Here is a 17,291-nt window from a genome sequence, read left to right as displayed (position 1 = left end):
ATATAATTTTGTAGTTGGAGTTGCATCTAAGGTTCTCAGATTCAGTGATAACGTGGAGGTTTTGGAACATGAGAATATCAGAAAAATTGGAATGAATAAAATTGTGAGCATCATGGCGAAGAGGATTACTATAGCATTAATTGAAGTTTGGAGAACTATCGATCAAACTGTTCATTGATCGGACTCTGTTGTTCTCGCCAGCTATCTACTTCCGGTGGACTTTGATTCTGTTTATTTTTTGCCTCCACAGGTGTTGGTGTATGCTTTATCTTCATATTTCGTTCATCTATATATTTTTTTTTCCATTCCGTTAGGGGAGATGGATTTTAGTTCATTGTCTTTAGGACTGACCAATTTCTTAATGTTTATCTCCATGTACATTTGAATTTTCGGAGTGGGCAATTTTTCTGCAATAAGTTCTCGGTGTTGGTTTGTTAAGTTTTTCTCTCCTGTCGCTTCCTTGTTATGTTGGCTCTTTGATGTTTTTCCGTTTGGACTACTCAGACGATGATTTCTTTATTGGTTGGGATCTTTTTTGGTTGGATTCTCTTATAATGGGTTTGCTGCTTAACCGATATATCATTTCTTCACTGATGGCCACCTGTACCACTCTATAAAAAGTTTCTGGCTCTCAAAACATCACTTGTCACTTGATGCCATCATTTAGCCTGCTAAGAAACTGCTCCAGCAATCATTTGTCTCTTTCCTTTTGTTGACACCTTTTAATAACCTCCCTCTCTTGGGCATCACCACTAGTTTGTTCTACAATCAGGTCCATTAGTAGGGTTTGTAATCGTTCTGCATAGGTTTGTATGTCCTCGTCCCACACTTAGATGCAAGCATGAAAGTTTTGCAGCTGTAAAAAAATTGGTTCCCTCTCAAATCTCTTGATCATGAGTTTCTTAAATTCGTCATATGTCTCTACCTCCTCCATCTTTGCATCCTTCCGTGCAAAAATTCCAGGCTATCCTCATTAATTTTAGTTTTGCGACCTCTAAGCACTGCACCTTGGCCCAATTAGTTAGTTTCACTATTTCGTCTCACAATTCAAAGAAATCGCAATTTCAAGCCATCGCAGTCTCTTGCAAAGGAGGTACAGTGGTACCTTGATATATGTCTGCTTTAGAATACGTCCTGTTTGGACGAAACAAATTTTGCTTGATATACGACTTAATTCAATTATATGCATCATCTATGAACAAGTAGCACTATCGGTGTACTAGACCAGAGTAGACGTTCGCGGTGCCATGGTCTATAACTTTGTTAAATTTCTTCTGATTTTAATTTGTAAGTAAAACTTTATTATTTTTATTAATCATGAATTGCAAAAAGGCAAATGAAAAGCAACAGAAAACTAAAAAAAATTGACTAGAATCACAATGGAACTGAAAAAAGAGATTGTTGAGAAATATGAAGATGGCATGCATGTTCAAGATTTAACTGTTGCATACCATATTCCAAGGATGACAATATCAACAATCGTGAAAAATAAAGACATTATTAAATCAATTTCTAAACAGAGATCAGAGACATTAGATCATGTTGAGAAATTGCTTTTGCTTTGGATAACTGAAAAACAGTGTGTCGGCGACAGTGTACCAGAAGCAATTATTTGCGATTACTGTAATAAGTTTAAAAATCTATAATAAAACTTATTTTTTTATTAATGTGCTCAAACAGTGTTTCAATTATTTTACAACTCCATTAATATAACATATCAAGAAGGGTTTTTTTACATGAGAATGGATTAATCATTTTTACATTACTTCTTATGGGAAAGGTTGGTTTGGTATAAGTCCAAACATCAGGAACTGATTAAGGTTGTATACTGAGGTTCCACTGTATTAATGGAATCATGCCCCCAAGTCTGCCTAATGCGGCACCTTCTGCTGTCTCTGCACGTGCACCTCCTGTTGTCTCTCCACATGCACATCCTTCTCCTCTGGCCTCCATCCTATTCTGATTTGTCTAGGGTTGTTACAAAATTTAGATCCCGCTCTGACACTAGTGTGGCCAGAGGGTCAGCATCTCTTTAGCACCTTGTCAGGATTGACACCACTGTCTTCTAGGATAGACACAGAAACCTTAACGGCTGCTAATTCGGAATTCGCACGAGCGGTCACGTGCATGGGCAGTCAGATTCAGGATGGAGGAGAGTTGAGAGATGGATCAGAAGTGAGTCATTCGAATACAAGGTTAACAACTAAAATAACTGATTTAATTCAACAAAAAAGGAATACATAGCTCTATGCTATCGAGAGAGAAAGTTTACAAGAAACTGAGAGTTGGTATATATATATATACCTTTGATGCACTAAATTGTGCAGACTTCCGGATCACTGATTTGTTGTGCAGTCAGTTGGTCGTTTGGTCAGTTGGGGAGGCATTAAATTTCCGTTTTTCTTGATGGCGGTCAGATATAATAATGAATAACTGGAGAACTGGATATAATAATCTGGGAAGTTCGAAGGTGTCAAAACATAAAATATGAAATCGTTGATGACGATACCTCTCCTCCTTTTTTTCCAAGGCACTTATTTCGATGCACTCGCAAACTCGCGACCACTCCTTGTCTTTGAGTCACTCCTTTTTATACTCCAAATCATGTTATCCTTTTTCACCAATCGTAAATTTTAGTAATTAGTTCCCAGTGACACATTCAATAAGTTTCCTGGGAAAGGAAACGACTCCAGAGAGAGAGAGATGCAATCATCCTCCAGTAATAAAGTTCGAAAAACTTCCAAAAGATGAAAAATGAATTTTCTCTCCAAATTTTGTCAAAACCGGTCTCTCATATTAAAAAATGAAAAAGCAAATTATGTATTCACTTAGCTTAGTCCACACTGACAGGAAATCACCAGCAGATACAAAAAGCAATGTAAATACAGTAGAGCATTGATTATCGATCAACCGAAACGTCTATTAACTGAAAGCTTTCCAGTCGGCAAATTTAAATTTCCGCTAATGCTGTGGCACTGCATCTTTAGCTATGTCTCGAGCTACTCCAATATTATTTTTGTTGGTATGCGTATTTTAGCTGGCAGCACTGGCGCAACTGTGAGAGGTCACTTAAGGACGTGCCAGGATTTGAACGTATTTCAACATGGGATAAGTTAATATATTTTTTCATACATAATCCGTTATCCGAAAAATTGATTTTCTGAACAACACCAGTACCCAATTGATTCAGATAATCAATGCTTTACTGTAATACATAACATGTAATCACAATTAGCAAATTATGTGTTAATTTGTGCTGTGCAGTTCTTTTGTAATGACTATATTTACTCTGAAAGCAATTCAAAAGTACTTGCACATGTTTTTTTCATTTAATATGGTTGAACTGTATATTAAGTTCTAAAAGCCTTAATAAATACTCATGATGATAACTTATAGAAATTATGAAATGAGACAAGAATCATCTTTCCAAAATTACCGTCTAATACAACAGAATACATTACGTAAAATTTCAATTGATGAGAAAATGGTATTAACAAAAATAAGCTATTTAAAAAAATCTTATATTCAATTTAAAATGTCATCATCCTGATTAAAGCTCAGTTGCTATCAAAGAATTTGTCACAAAAACTGAAGAAGTAGGATTAAAAATAAACCTAAGCAAAATAATGTATAACAAATCTATCAACACTATTTATTACAAACAAAAGTATTGCAAAAATAAATCATTACATATATTTATGCTGAGAAATAATACTGATATACATTTGACACAAAAATCTAAGAATATCAGTAAGATTTAATAAATCAAGCCAAACTATTTTCTTAATTATGGCAATCGTTTGGCTTAGGATCAGTATATTGGGTTTCAGGAAGTTGCTATTTAATAAACTAATTCTCAAAAGTAATTCCCACCCTAACTCCACCCTAACTAAAGAGAATACTGTGTTTCCCCAAAAATAAGACCTAGTAGAGGTTTCGCTGAATTGCTAAATATAAGGCCTCCTCTGAAAGTAAAACCGAGCAAAGTTTTCGTTTGAAAGCATGCCTGTCGAACAGAACACCAGAGCATGCAGCTGTGATTCTTTCTAGCCTGCTGCCGTTATCCCCTACCTTCACCATCTATTGCAGAGCAACTGCATGCAGGACATGAAGACCTTCACCTACCACCAACTCTCATGTTCCCTTCCGTGGCCGTCACTTGTAAATGTGCAGGCAAGGCATCAAGAGGCCTGTCGCCTGCCGCCATACCATACACTGTCTCTGCTGTGCTGTGGTGAGCTCCCCTGGTGGCCAGAAACTGCCATACCATACAAAAAAATAAGACATCCCCTGAAAATAAGATCTAGTGCATCTTTGGGAGCAAAAATTAATATAAGACACTGTCTTATTTTCGGGAAAACAGGGTAGTTAACTCGTGTATACTGCTATCATTGTAGATATAAGTTTGAATTACAGATAACTCAAAATATTCAAACAAAATATTTAAAATATTTTCTTTGCATATTTTGATATTTCCATATTTAAAATTAAAACATGATTATTAACCATTCTGTTTATATTTTTTAATTTTAATCAAAAACTATAGTTTTTCACTTTAACTATAAATATTTTTAAATTTAAATTTAATTTAGAATTTAAAATTTTTAATGGTAAACCATCACTTTTTACAGGAATGGATATGGATTGTTTAAAGATAGGCATACAACTGTGCAAAGATCCATTATTGCCATTATGAAACAAAAGAATTGAAAAATGAAAATAAGGGACAAATTGCATCTTTTTTGTTTCAATAAAAACAAGGATAGGGTAGCTAAACTAAAGTATTATTCTTTGAAATAAAGGACGTTTGCTTTATTTCAAACCTTATTTCCTTCCTCTTCCATCATGATCATCAAAGGGAAAAAGATTATGCATAATACTCAAAATTAATATAACATGGCATTTATTAGCCAAATTACTTGTGCTTTTGAAAAATCTCAAACATTAAGTTAGGAAAATTGCACAAAAATACTAAGATGTTAAAAAATCTAAAACTAAAAACATAAAACCAACAATCTTCACCTGTCAGTACCGGTACACCAACACATAAAACCAACACAAAAACATTTTCTAAATTGCAGTTATATGAAATTTTAAAAAAGTATGGAAACAAGTTTATAAACAAAAATATTTCCTCCATGGTAATAATGTAACAAAAAACACTTTTTTTTTTAAATAATAAAATTCAAAATTGAATCAACACTGAGCAGTTTATTAACAATAAGGTAAATTATATACAAAGAGAGAATCAAAACCATCACATCAGGCTGCTCAATCACTTTGTATTGCATCATATGACACACACAACAACCACAATCTTGTCATGTGTACTGTACAACAAATGACAAAGTCCACAATTAAAATTCACAAATAGAGTTTATGGAAAAAGTTAATTGCTTATATTATCCTAAAAAGGAAGGTATATTTCTAATATTTTAGAACAAATGATTTTTCATACAAGGTGAATAAGTTAATTGTGTACAAAAATTGTATATTTTATTATGATAATGAATACAGTTTGCTTTATATAACTATATTAATAAATATTAATAAAATCAAGATGTTTTAAGTACAGATATTCCCCATATAACACTGTAGTTAGGTTCTGAAAAAGTTCTGTGCTATGCAAACTCATGCTATACAAAACAAAGGACAAAAACAAAATATAGGTTTAGGTTCCAAAAGTTAGCAAAACTATACTATTCTTTAATTCACTATTGAACACTATTAAATAAGAATCTTTTCTTTTTGGTAAAATATCATCATCATCTGAGTTTTCATATTGACCTTAATCTGAAAAAATCTTGATTTTTCTATATTTCCCCTCCCATAAAATCTGATATTTTCATTTGCTTGCACTTATCTAAGAGATCTTTAAAATTTTAATTTTTTCATATAGTACCTTTTAATCTATATAAATAAAAATGTAAGTGTTCATTTGTTCAAAATCTTAAATCTCCGAAAGTTTACCAAATGCTTTAAAATTTTGACATAACGTTGCATTTGAATATGCACATTTTTATATACCTATTATTATATAGATGTCACACAAAATTCCCCCTGCAGGGGAGAGGGAAAGGATTAAGGCTTATTCCAAAGAACTCAGCTTCCACTGTACTATTTTAGATGCAATTTTTTATTTTTAACTTTTTTGGTAGGGTACCACATGGGGATGAAAGAAGTGTATTCCTTAACAATGGAAGTGTTAAGAGAAAGTAACGTGCAAGATTTACAGGTGCAGATTTTTGCATTTTTGCAGGAAATCAAACATATTTTTAGATCCATCTGAAAATTCTCTAATTAGTCTGGAAACAGGGGGGACTTAATTCTTGCATTCTGTAAAAGTGCGTAAGATTGGCTATAATGTAATAAGCTTAATCTTCGCTATCGTTACTTTTTGCCTAGCAACACTAGGCTTATCATCTGCTAGTTTAATCTATAAAAACAAAACACAGCAACAGTCTTTCAGGTTTATTTAGAGCAGTATCACCAACCAGCGCCATAACTAGCCTTTTATGCACCTGGTGCGAGCATCTGTAACTATGCCCCTAAAACTACTACACAAAACTTGGTTCAGGTCATTTCTGCACCCCCAGGGTCTACGCTCTGTGCCTGGGCACCGCCTGTTTATTGACTTCCTGTTTACAAAGGTAAATGACATAGCCCTTCACCAGACTGTGTTGGAATTAATGCACCTTATATGTTACGGGTCGGTGTTTCAATTCAAAAATATAATATACACACAATCGAGGGGTGTCCCAATGGACTTGTGAGAGTTAGTGATGAGACAACTCGAATCCAAAATACTCCCGGGATTCATGAAAGATATCCTACTATACAGACGCTATGTGGATGATGTTATTATTATATGGAAGACAACACTGAACTTAGCACAATTCATAGGAAAGATGAATGAGAACCCATATGGTCTGTCAATTGAAGTGGACCAACACAACGACGCCAATGTACATTTTTTGGATGTGGATATCAGGATTGACACACACAGCATCCATACCTTGGTTTATTGCAAACAATGTGCAAGCCCCACATACATCCCGAGTGACTCATGTGACCCGATCCAATACAAAATAGAAGCCTTTAGATCGTTGGTCAGACGGGAATACACGCACTCATCCACTCAACAAGCACTTAGGAACGAGTTGAACCACATTGAGAAGATTGCGGATATACACAGCTACCACAATATTATTCCAAGAATGTTGGAGCGCCAAAAAACACGAATGAACCAAAACACACCTACAATGACACAGGGTAACAACCAAGGTACAGAGGTGGAGAGAATATCCCTCACATACAACCTGACCTTGAAATGCATCTATTGCTAAAAGACGTAAGGTCACCATTGCTTACAGGAGAGGCCCAACTATATACAGTTTGTTACGTAATGGAAATGACCCATCTGACCCGAGTAGAATGCCGAGCGTCTACCAAAACCCAATGAGAGATGAGAGATTTAATAGGGATCTGATCTACATAGGATCAACGAAACGCTCGATGGAAATCATAGTTAAAGAGCACAAGGTGATATACGATATAATATAACAGCTACCACCTAAAAGATATACGATATAACAGCTACCACGTCACTCGCAGTGTACGCTTCTGAACCGGGCATTAATATGGACTTTGTGGGAGCCACATTAATAACCAAAACTCCCCAGATAGACCACCTCAAATGGCTAGAAGCAATAGAGATTCATAAAGCGCAAACTAAAACGACATGCATTAATTCACAGGAGGAGATAGCTCTTTTGCTTGCTTGGCAAGCTTTATTACAAGAAGATGTCTGAAGATTTGATTGAGGTCCGATGACACATGAAGTCACGTGACCCTAAGATTAAAAAAGAATGCAACGCAAGAATATCCAAACATGCAGGAGAAAGACGATTCAGAACAGCACGTAACATGATGGATACAGCGCTTGCATGATGGACATTACGCAATCGAACTGTCATCGTTCAAATTCGTTTTAAAAGTTCGGAATGGCATTATATAAAAAAGAATCCAGCACTTTTAACCTCAGGAAGGACACGGAAGGTGTCCAGAAAACGTTTGTTGATTTGATTTGGTTATTTTCACACCGGTCACAGGCTCAAGTAAGTGTTGTATACACCCCGGTGTGTGTGAGGAAGACATGTTAACTTTAAATGTTAGACTTCAGAAATATTTTGAATGCTTTGGTTAACATTGTACATTCAGAAAAAATAACCAAACAAAATTTTTTGGATATTTGTTTTCAAGTGATTGTAAAAAATGTGATGGTGAAACAGAATTTTTATTATTTAATGTGTAATTAACAATATAATCAACAGATTTGTAATGCAAATAAATAATGACTATCTAAACTGATGCATAACATCTTTGTAGTTTTTAAATATGGACCTATTTTAATACTTGATTACTGATATTCTCAGAACCAAAAATATTTTGTCCAGGACATTTTTAGCCAAATTTGTTAATATATGTAAGTTTAAGTTGTATGTCATATGTATTTATATAACTGTAATACTTTAAATTGTACATACTAATATATCAATTTTTTCTTCCCGTTTAATAAAAAAATAATAATTTGCATATCAATTGACTTGAAATGTTCACGTTAATTCATGTTTTAAAATAACCATTTCAGTAATGTTATATTCATTTAAAACAATTCAAATTACATATCAGCTAACAATATTCCAAATGATAGTGATTGGCATAATTTAACATCTATTGCCATCCTTTCATTTATCTCAATTCAATCACTTAGTAGTAGATTCAATCACTTAGGAGAAGTAGCCAAAAGACAGCAGATGCAGATAGCATACTGAAAAGGCCCCACAATAGCCGAAATCCTAAAAAACTGCAAAGACCCGCTGGATTCCAACAGAATGTATGGAGTGTACTCTATCCCTCTAATGGACAACAGGTGGCAAAGAGGGCTCATTTACATCGGTTCCACTAAGCGCTCGTTAAAGACCAGATTAAAAAAACACCAAGCTGACCTACAACACCAGAAACTCAACACGGCGCTAAGTATATACGCATCCGATCAAGATATCAAGGCAGAATTAGATAAGGCTAAAATCATCGTAACGACGCCCCACCCGGAACATATAAAATGGTTAGAAGCTGTCACTATATATAAAATGAGCTTTAATAATATCTGCATCAACCAAAAAGAGGAGATCAACATTTCATCGACCTGGCAAGTCCTTATCGACGCGCAAAAAACGATAACCAACACCCGGACACTACAGCGCATGTCAGCCAAGACGGAATTAAACGGAGCGGTTCGATTTGAAACCTTCTATTTTATTTTTTCAAATTTTTTCAAATTCTTCCATCTTCACCTGAAGAAGAACTTTTATAAGTTCGAAAACGTTAGTAAGACGATCGTGAGACGATTTTTGAAAGGTACACCGGTAACAGGTTCGTTTTGGAGTTGTAGTTTATAAATCCCGGTGTCTGTAGAGAGTAGAACAGTACTTCAATCACTTCAGTTTTTATATTACCGTAGAGAGTCGTTTATTCAAATCAATTGGGGACTGGGGTTGTTCAGATTAGTGATTTGTTCAGATAACCGATTATGTACAAAAAAATATATTGACCTGTCCGATGTTCAAATTTTTCTCCGTTGCGTTGCTTCGTGTTGAATTTTCGTCGATTTTAAGCCTAACGAAAATTTTTATAATAATCGTGGCTATTGTATCGTTAAAAATTATTTCTTTATTTTGTACAAACAAAATAAATATATTGAAGAATATAAAAACATGAAAATTATACTTTAGAAGTAAATCTAGTATCAAAAACGTTTGATTCAGCACGACACAGTCCGACTGAAAATCGTTCGGATAACCAGCGATTCGGATTACCGGGGTTCGGATTAACAACTCTCTACTGTATTCCAATTATGCTATTTCAAACAATATCAATTGATATTTTTCTAGTGCAAAAATAATATCTACTTAAATTTAGAACTATAGCACAACATTATCGATTACTAAAACAGGGCCCAAAACTGCCATTAAAGTTATTTAAAACAAACTGTAATCAAAGCAAGATAATCTGCCAAATGATCAGACTACAATAAGGCTAAGTTAATAATTATATACAATGTAATTATCTCATACACAAACCATAATCTCACTGGATATTATTTAATTTTGATTCTAAATGGTATGTAAAGAAATGAAATCACTGCAAATACATACATTGAATTATTCTTGTTAAAATAATAATTGCAGAGATAATTAATGATTAGGAAATTTCAAGCCATATAAAAAGCAAATATGATACAACAATAATAAATCTAAATTCCGTTTCAGCATTATAATAAAATACAATACATTAGTATATGAATAGAGAATTGATTTATATGTTATTACATTAATAACATCTGAAATAGGGGATTTTTAAAATTACCATACTTGGAATAAACAGAAAACAATCATTTTACTTTCGCAATAACTAATTAGCAAGATTAGCAGGTCACACATTTAATTCTGTTTACCATCAAAATATTCCAGGAAAAGTGCAACGAGCAAATTGCTCTCAATTGGTAAACAAAATTTTAGCATTTATTAATACACGTAAAGATTATATAAACATAGGTAGATTATATTGTAATATGTTTAAAAGAGTGAGTGATTTAGTGCCAAATAATGTTTGTATAACCTTTACTGGATATGTCCCAATTTAATACACACAAAATTACAAACAGAAGAAACACACATCTAGCAAATCATAAGCCGTACATAAATGGATTTACATAATTCCTCTTCAGACTCGTTAGTTGAAAAGCTGCAAGCAAAAGAATGATGCATGTGCACAGTCATAATTATTCTGGAAATAAAATAATTCTAGCAAATAAACAAAAAAAATTGTAGTTAGCAAGTTCTGCCAATATTGAAATACAAGAGAATAAATAACTTAATTATTTTTGCTTCGCAATTGTAATTGCATTATATACATTTAGGTGATTCCAGATTGGCATATTATTACACTATAATGTAATAAAATACTGACCTGAAATATGAAATTATTACATTATTTTTTTTATGTCAAATGAATGATAATGTTTAAAACAGTGTCCAAAATATAACTTATAAACTTATAATTTATTGCATTAAACAAAATATTTATTTAACTTCTTGTAATAATAAGAGGTGGAGGAAGATTTAAAGGAGATATTAGTGAAGCATGAGGAAAAACAGGTAGTTGTGCAATGTCATTGAACTATATTACTGCATATAAAACTGTTGATTGGTCGATATACAAACTTTTCATTCAAAAACAACCTTCGCAATGGCTTAAACGTATCCTAATGGCAATTATATACACTTACCTGTCCATCTTATTTGGGGATGACGTATTTGACGACATATTTAAACAACGAAATTCTTATCTTCTTATTAAAACACTTATATAAAAGAGTCTTTTTAAGCTAATATCCAAGTTTAGGAAGTAGATAATTCGTTCCTTTCGCGCCAACAGACGACGAGAGTAATTACGTCCACTCCACTAAAATATGACGGCAAACTGATGACGATTAAATAATAATTATAGCCAAATTCTGAAAAATTTTTCTAATAAAATTGAAATTTTCGGCATTGAAAAAATATTAAAAAATGCATAACGTGTCTTAAGAAATTACTAAATTTCATTAAATATTACTGTCAAGTTTAATTTAATTTTTGTAGTTTACGTAATTATAAAATTCGTAAAGAAATTTCTATAGGAACATTCGAATTTAAAACAGTTTTTCCCTGAAATCAAATTTCATATTTAATTAACCCATAATATGTTATATAGACGGTTCTCGATTACGGTGTGCGGGAAGGACGTCTGGCGCTGAAACTTGAAAGGCCTCTTGTAGCGGATCGACCCTCTCCCAAAAATTCTGGATAGCTTCTGCAAAGCAGATCCAACAATCTTCAAGTAACATAGAATCCTCGGTGCTAAAGCTTCATCCTCAATTTGAAGTTTCAGTTTGCCAGTAATTGTCGCCGGGATATATCTCGTGCCCCAGAAGGGAAAACTGAAGCTGTGGCTAACTAAAGCCATATATTCTCTGAAAGTAGCGCATTGATCGAAAATCTGTACTCCATAATAATATATGTAATAGTCGGATGCGTTTCTGCAGAGGCGAAACAACTTCACTTCGGCCATAGTTCGAAATTCTAATATGAGCCCCGCCTTCCAACTTTACTTCCTACTTTTATTCTCAAAAAAGCCTTTAACCCTTTACCGAAAGAAGGATCATCTGACTCATAAAATAAAACAATTGTTTTAATCATGGGTCAGATGATTACGTCAGATGTCCGGTCCTCCGTTGGCACTGGGCTCTAGTTTGTCCGAACGGCTTTACGCCATTGCAGTTTCGCGTGATGTGTTTCTGAACTTTGATATATACGTTTTAGATTTCTTTCATTCTTGTTATTTATTCAATTCATAGAATTGGATTGGTTGAATAAGTCAATGCAACATTTGAGCGATCTGCCAATGGGATGTCTCCCGGGAAGACTTTCTACAGGAAACTAGCTCCTGTTTACAAATTAGACATAGAGATGGATTGCTTATGAAAAATATCCGGAAAATTGCTCTTTTGAATTCGATATCAGATCCCCAGAACGGTAGGTATAACCGGGGATAAGGAGTCGGCGGAAAAATACATGACTCCCGACCCCCGAATCCATATTTTTTAAATCGACTTCAACTCCCGATTCTTATTCCTGATTCCTTTCACTAATTCACTATTAGTAAGTTAGTACATGGTTTGTTTAACAGAAATGAAGTAGGCTCTAATAAAATTTTGACAAAAATAGTATTTTTATTTGTATACAAAAATAAATTAAGAAAAATGTTTTAATTTGAATTTCAAAAAAAAAATCCGCAAATAGTATTTATGTTTATGCAAAAAAAAAAAATCGTTAGTTTTTTCGAAATCTAGAACTTATCCTCTAAAGTTTAATTTCAAAATTGTATTTAAGCTTACACTTTGACTTTAACTATTCGTATGTTATTTATCAAATGTAATAAAATAGAACACAATAATATTCAATAAAAACTGTTTTGACATTAGAATCATATTTTACATATTTTGACTTTAAAAACATCAAATTAACGGCATTAATGACTTTTAAAATTATTTTAAATGTTTTAAACGTCAATGCTATGTAAGGAATCGGAAAACTTATCGACTCCCGACTCCCACTCTCCATCCCTGGACTTAACCTGCTGTTATTCAGCAGACGCACGGTGGAGCAAGTAATATCAAAAGATGGCAGAAATTCAAATATCACAATTACTAAGCCTGCATGTAATATACGTGTATAGTATACTTAACAAAGAACACTTGTGTACGCGTCTTTCCGTTATAGATTTGAAATTTTTGACACGCCATTAACAGTAGGTGTCAGTGGAAAATGCGCTTTCAATCAGAACGTTTAGGGAAAAACGGAGACATCCTACCGTACAAGATTGTCAACCCTACGAGATAAAATTATCGTATCTTCCTCATGAAATTATCGTATTTCACTTAAAATCATCGAACATCTATCTAGATCCGTTAACTTTATCTGTAGAAATATTACTTAGGTTCTCATTATGTAAGAATCTCTTAAACTTTTTATCTGCGACTCCTTCTTACAACAAAAATTTTTAGATCCCATTTTACAATAAAGTGTTTACGACTCCCTTATATGATGCAAAACAAACCTCTGAATGAGCATAATCCAAAAATCTACGTTTCTTCATATAATTTCAACATATTAAACATTAACAAATATGTAACATACTTCTTTTTTTATATACCGTACTTATTTCATATACATAAACCTTAGTTTTTCAAATTTTTGCGACCATCTAAAATTTTTAGTCCACTCCTCGAATGGTCGTGTGAACCCTAGTTTAATTAAGAAACGCTGTCCTGTGTAAAAAAAAAAAAAAAAAAAAAAAGCCTCAGTTCTCTAGATGGAAACTACTCTGTAATAAAATGAATTAAAATGTAGTACCTACATTTTGTACAGGTAGAAGCATAATGGCATTTGAACAGAACTTTTTTTTTTTGAAAAAATTTTTGCACATCAATTTGAACGTTTTATCGGCTGTTCTAAAAGTATAGAGGTTAGAAGTCACGAAAAGTACGAAAAAGATGTACCATTTTTTATATTCTCGATTTTATAATTGAGAATATACAATAGTAGCCAATTTAAGTAAAAACTTCCGAAAATTTAGCAGTCCTGTAGCGGAGAAAGACACGAAATATCATTGAAAAGGTGATACCTATAGAGAGGTTTCAAGTCGACATCACGAGTGACGTCATGAGCATGCGCAATTGCCCGACGCCATATTTGTGGAAACAAACCACAAAAATGTTTTATTTGTGTTTATGTACGCTGTAGCTGGAGTTCTTGGATGCGTTCTTTTAATTTTCCTGGTAACTCCGCGCGAGCAGCATCTGTTTAAAAATGCCTGCGGAATGCGTTCCTATATTCCGGCCGGAGAGCACGCCGAGAGCACGCCGTAGGACAGCAAAAACGGCTGCTCGTAATAGTAGTTTACGGTAGAAAGCAACGAGGCGTCCTCCATGCTTCAGACAGTTTCGTTTCGGAGTCCATTTTGTGATTTTATGAAATGAAAATTATGTGATTGAATGAAAATTTGGAAGTTGTGAAAGCGCAAGTTAGTGCACGCGGTGATGTGTCTTCTCGAATTTTTTCAAATGGTAGCTGGCATTCTAATTTTTTTTCGTGGCTATTTTGAACTCTCTGTCGGCAGGATAATCTATTTTGTGGTTAAATTTTACAATTGGAGCCCTTCCTTTGTCTCTAAAACCGCATATTTTATAATCATAGATTCGTCCATTACGATACTATCGATAGTACGGGCGCCGCTATCTTTCTTTCTTTCACAGTCGTTCCTAAATGCTTACAAACAGCAGCGCACTTTCGTAGTAATGGAGACGCAGAGTGACCGCTATTAACAAACGCGCCCCTTGCGTTGTTTATTCGTTGCGACTATGGTGAATTTCTGTGTAATTGGATGTAATGCTAGTTCACTCAAGAACAAAAGAACGTCATTTTTTAAAATTCCCTGTATTATTTGTCATCAAGGACCCCAAACTGAGGAGCTTTCACGACGAAAGCAATTTGCATGGCTCTCGAGAATTAACCGGAAAAATTTCAATACGGATAAAGTGAATATCAATAAAAGGGTTTGTCAGAAACACTTCATTTCAGGTAAGCAATAACATTTGATTACTAGTTATCAATAAGTGATTAGATAAACTTTTGCATGAGTATCATAAAGTGTGTACAAGCCGGTTGCATAAATCTAGTACTGACAAAATAAAGTTAAATAATTTTTACAACCGCAGATATTAGTTTGAATAGATAATGATTGTGTCCTTTCTTTATTTTTCATCTTCCAGATTGTTTTCTTAGTCTCTGCTTGTAATAAATATAGAGTAGAGTTAATATTAAAGCATTAAACAAAGATAATCACTTAGCAGATGAAGAATAAGGTTAATGTTACCTTAGGTAGCCAAGATGGCGGCTCGTGTCTAATTCCAACAAGGAAACAGTGGGACGCACGTTCTAACCTAACCTAACGTAACATATTCTAATAAATAGCAACCATAATTATTAGAATAGGTTCGGTTATGTTAGAACGTGCGTCCCACTGTTTCTTTGCTGGAATTAGAGACGAGCCGCCATCTTGGCTACCTAAGGTAGCCAAGATGGCGGCTCGTCATTAGGTAACATTAACCTTACAGATATAATCCAATAATTTCCATTGTTCATTTACAAATAGCTAAGTTAGGTTATTTTGGTGAGCAACATTAACATTTCTTTAAGATGTTACTTTTTACAATGATTTTTTTTTTTTTTTTTACATTAGTAACAAATAATCACTACATAGTAGCCTTGAAGTTGTTCCCAACAAATTCTTATCTATTACTTATATATAACATACCATAATGGTAAGTTCTTTTTAATAATAATATATTATTAAAAAAGTTTTTTATCCCGACGGAAAACCTTTGTCATTTTATGATGTCATCACCAGACTGAGTGCCAACATTATACATGGGATATGAGAGCGGCCACAACCCAACTGCATATCGGAAGCATTATGAAAGAGCACATAATCAGGAGAAAGACAGCCACTTGTAAGATAGTTATGGGCCTCTAAAGATTTGTAAGCTTTTATTTGTGAAAGAATGTAGAAATTTGTCGTCAAAACCAAATAGTTTATGATATCACCAAATTCTACTTTAGGCCACGACTCGATCTACAACGAAGATGCTGATTTTATATGGATGAACATCTTGACATAATGAAAGTTTCTCTTCATATAAAGCAGCATCTTGCCCTTTCAGACTGCGAGAATAACCCTCCAGAAAAACATCTTTTTTAAATTGGTCCATTATATAAAAATACTGCAGTTCTATTAAGTTTAAATTGAAAAAAGCGCTGCCAACCTGTCAAATAACAAACCACATGCAAGCTAAACATGCGGAAGCTAGACCACAAATATGGCGAAGAGGCGGAACAAACGTGCGTTTTATCACCAGACCTGCGACCTTGAAACCCCTCTATAAAAAATGGTAATTGCGAATTGGATTTTTTTTCAATAATTAACGATAGTTTCGTAAGTAAAGCGTATTTCTAAAATTATCGCACATCGTAAGGCGCCTGAAATAATCGTACAAATACGATAATCATACACATGCCAATCTTGCTACCGTATTTTGACATGCACGAGAATTGCAACCAATACTTGCGCTACTGTGCAGTGACATCTGTAGAATCTGCTTGCCGTAGGCTAGTACAATAAACAAACGTGTTTCAACTGGGCCGTGTTCAGTAACGCAGAATTCTGACTTAGTCAGGCTGTGCCAGGATACTGAACGATATTAGTGACGTCACCCCGTCTTTGTTTTTGCTTTGAAGAATTTTACGCCTACGACTGTAATGGCTACTCATGCTGATTAAATAACTTCGTTTTTATAGATGAAATTATTATTTTAATTTTAACTTCGCCAGGTTTCTGAATACCGCACTGCTCAAGTGGCAAACCGACCCTTAAATTTTTCTGCAGTTAGATTCACGATAAACCCTTCTATATATCATTTTAATTAATGACTAAAAATATTTTATTTTGGAAATATTTTAGTCTAAAATAAAATTAATTTAAACAATTTAAAAAAATCAATAACAAATATTTTTATTTGAAACTAAAGTTACATGATGTACACAAATAAACCCAGTTCATCCTTATAA

The 17,291-nt window shown here is 33.8% G+C and overlaps 1 protein-coding gene across 1 annotated transcript in view; it reads right to left on the bottom strand.

Annotated features, from left to right (window-relative positions):
• LOC136982659 (protein HGV2-like) overlaps positions 1 to 11,550 on the bottom strand; it is a 45,011-nt gene extending 33,461 nt beyond the window's left edge. The window contains exon 1 of the mRNA XM_067279217.1: positions 11,351 to 11,550. Coding sequence (XP_067135318.1) covers positions 11,351 to 11,388 — 38 coding nt within the window. The 5' untranslated portion in view covers positions 11,389 to 11,550. The remainder of the gene's footprint in view (positions 1 to 11,350) is intronic.
• Positions 11,551 to 17,291: the final 5,741 nt, after the last annotated feature.

This window comes from Centruroides vittatus, unplaced genomic scaffold (genome assembly GCF_030686945.1).
Source record: "Centruroides vittatus isolate TY-2023 unplaced genomic scaffold, ASM3068694v2 contig_862, whole genome shotgun sequence".
Lineage (NCBI taxonomy): Eukaryota > Metazoa > Arthropoda > Arachnida > Scorpiones > Buthidae > Centruroides > Centruroides vittatus.
The sequence above is the reverse complement of the archived record's forward strand: the minus strand, read 5'-3'. Positions and strand labels throughout refer to the sequence as shown.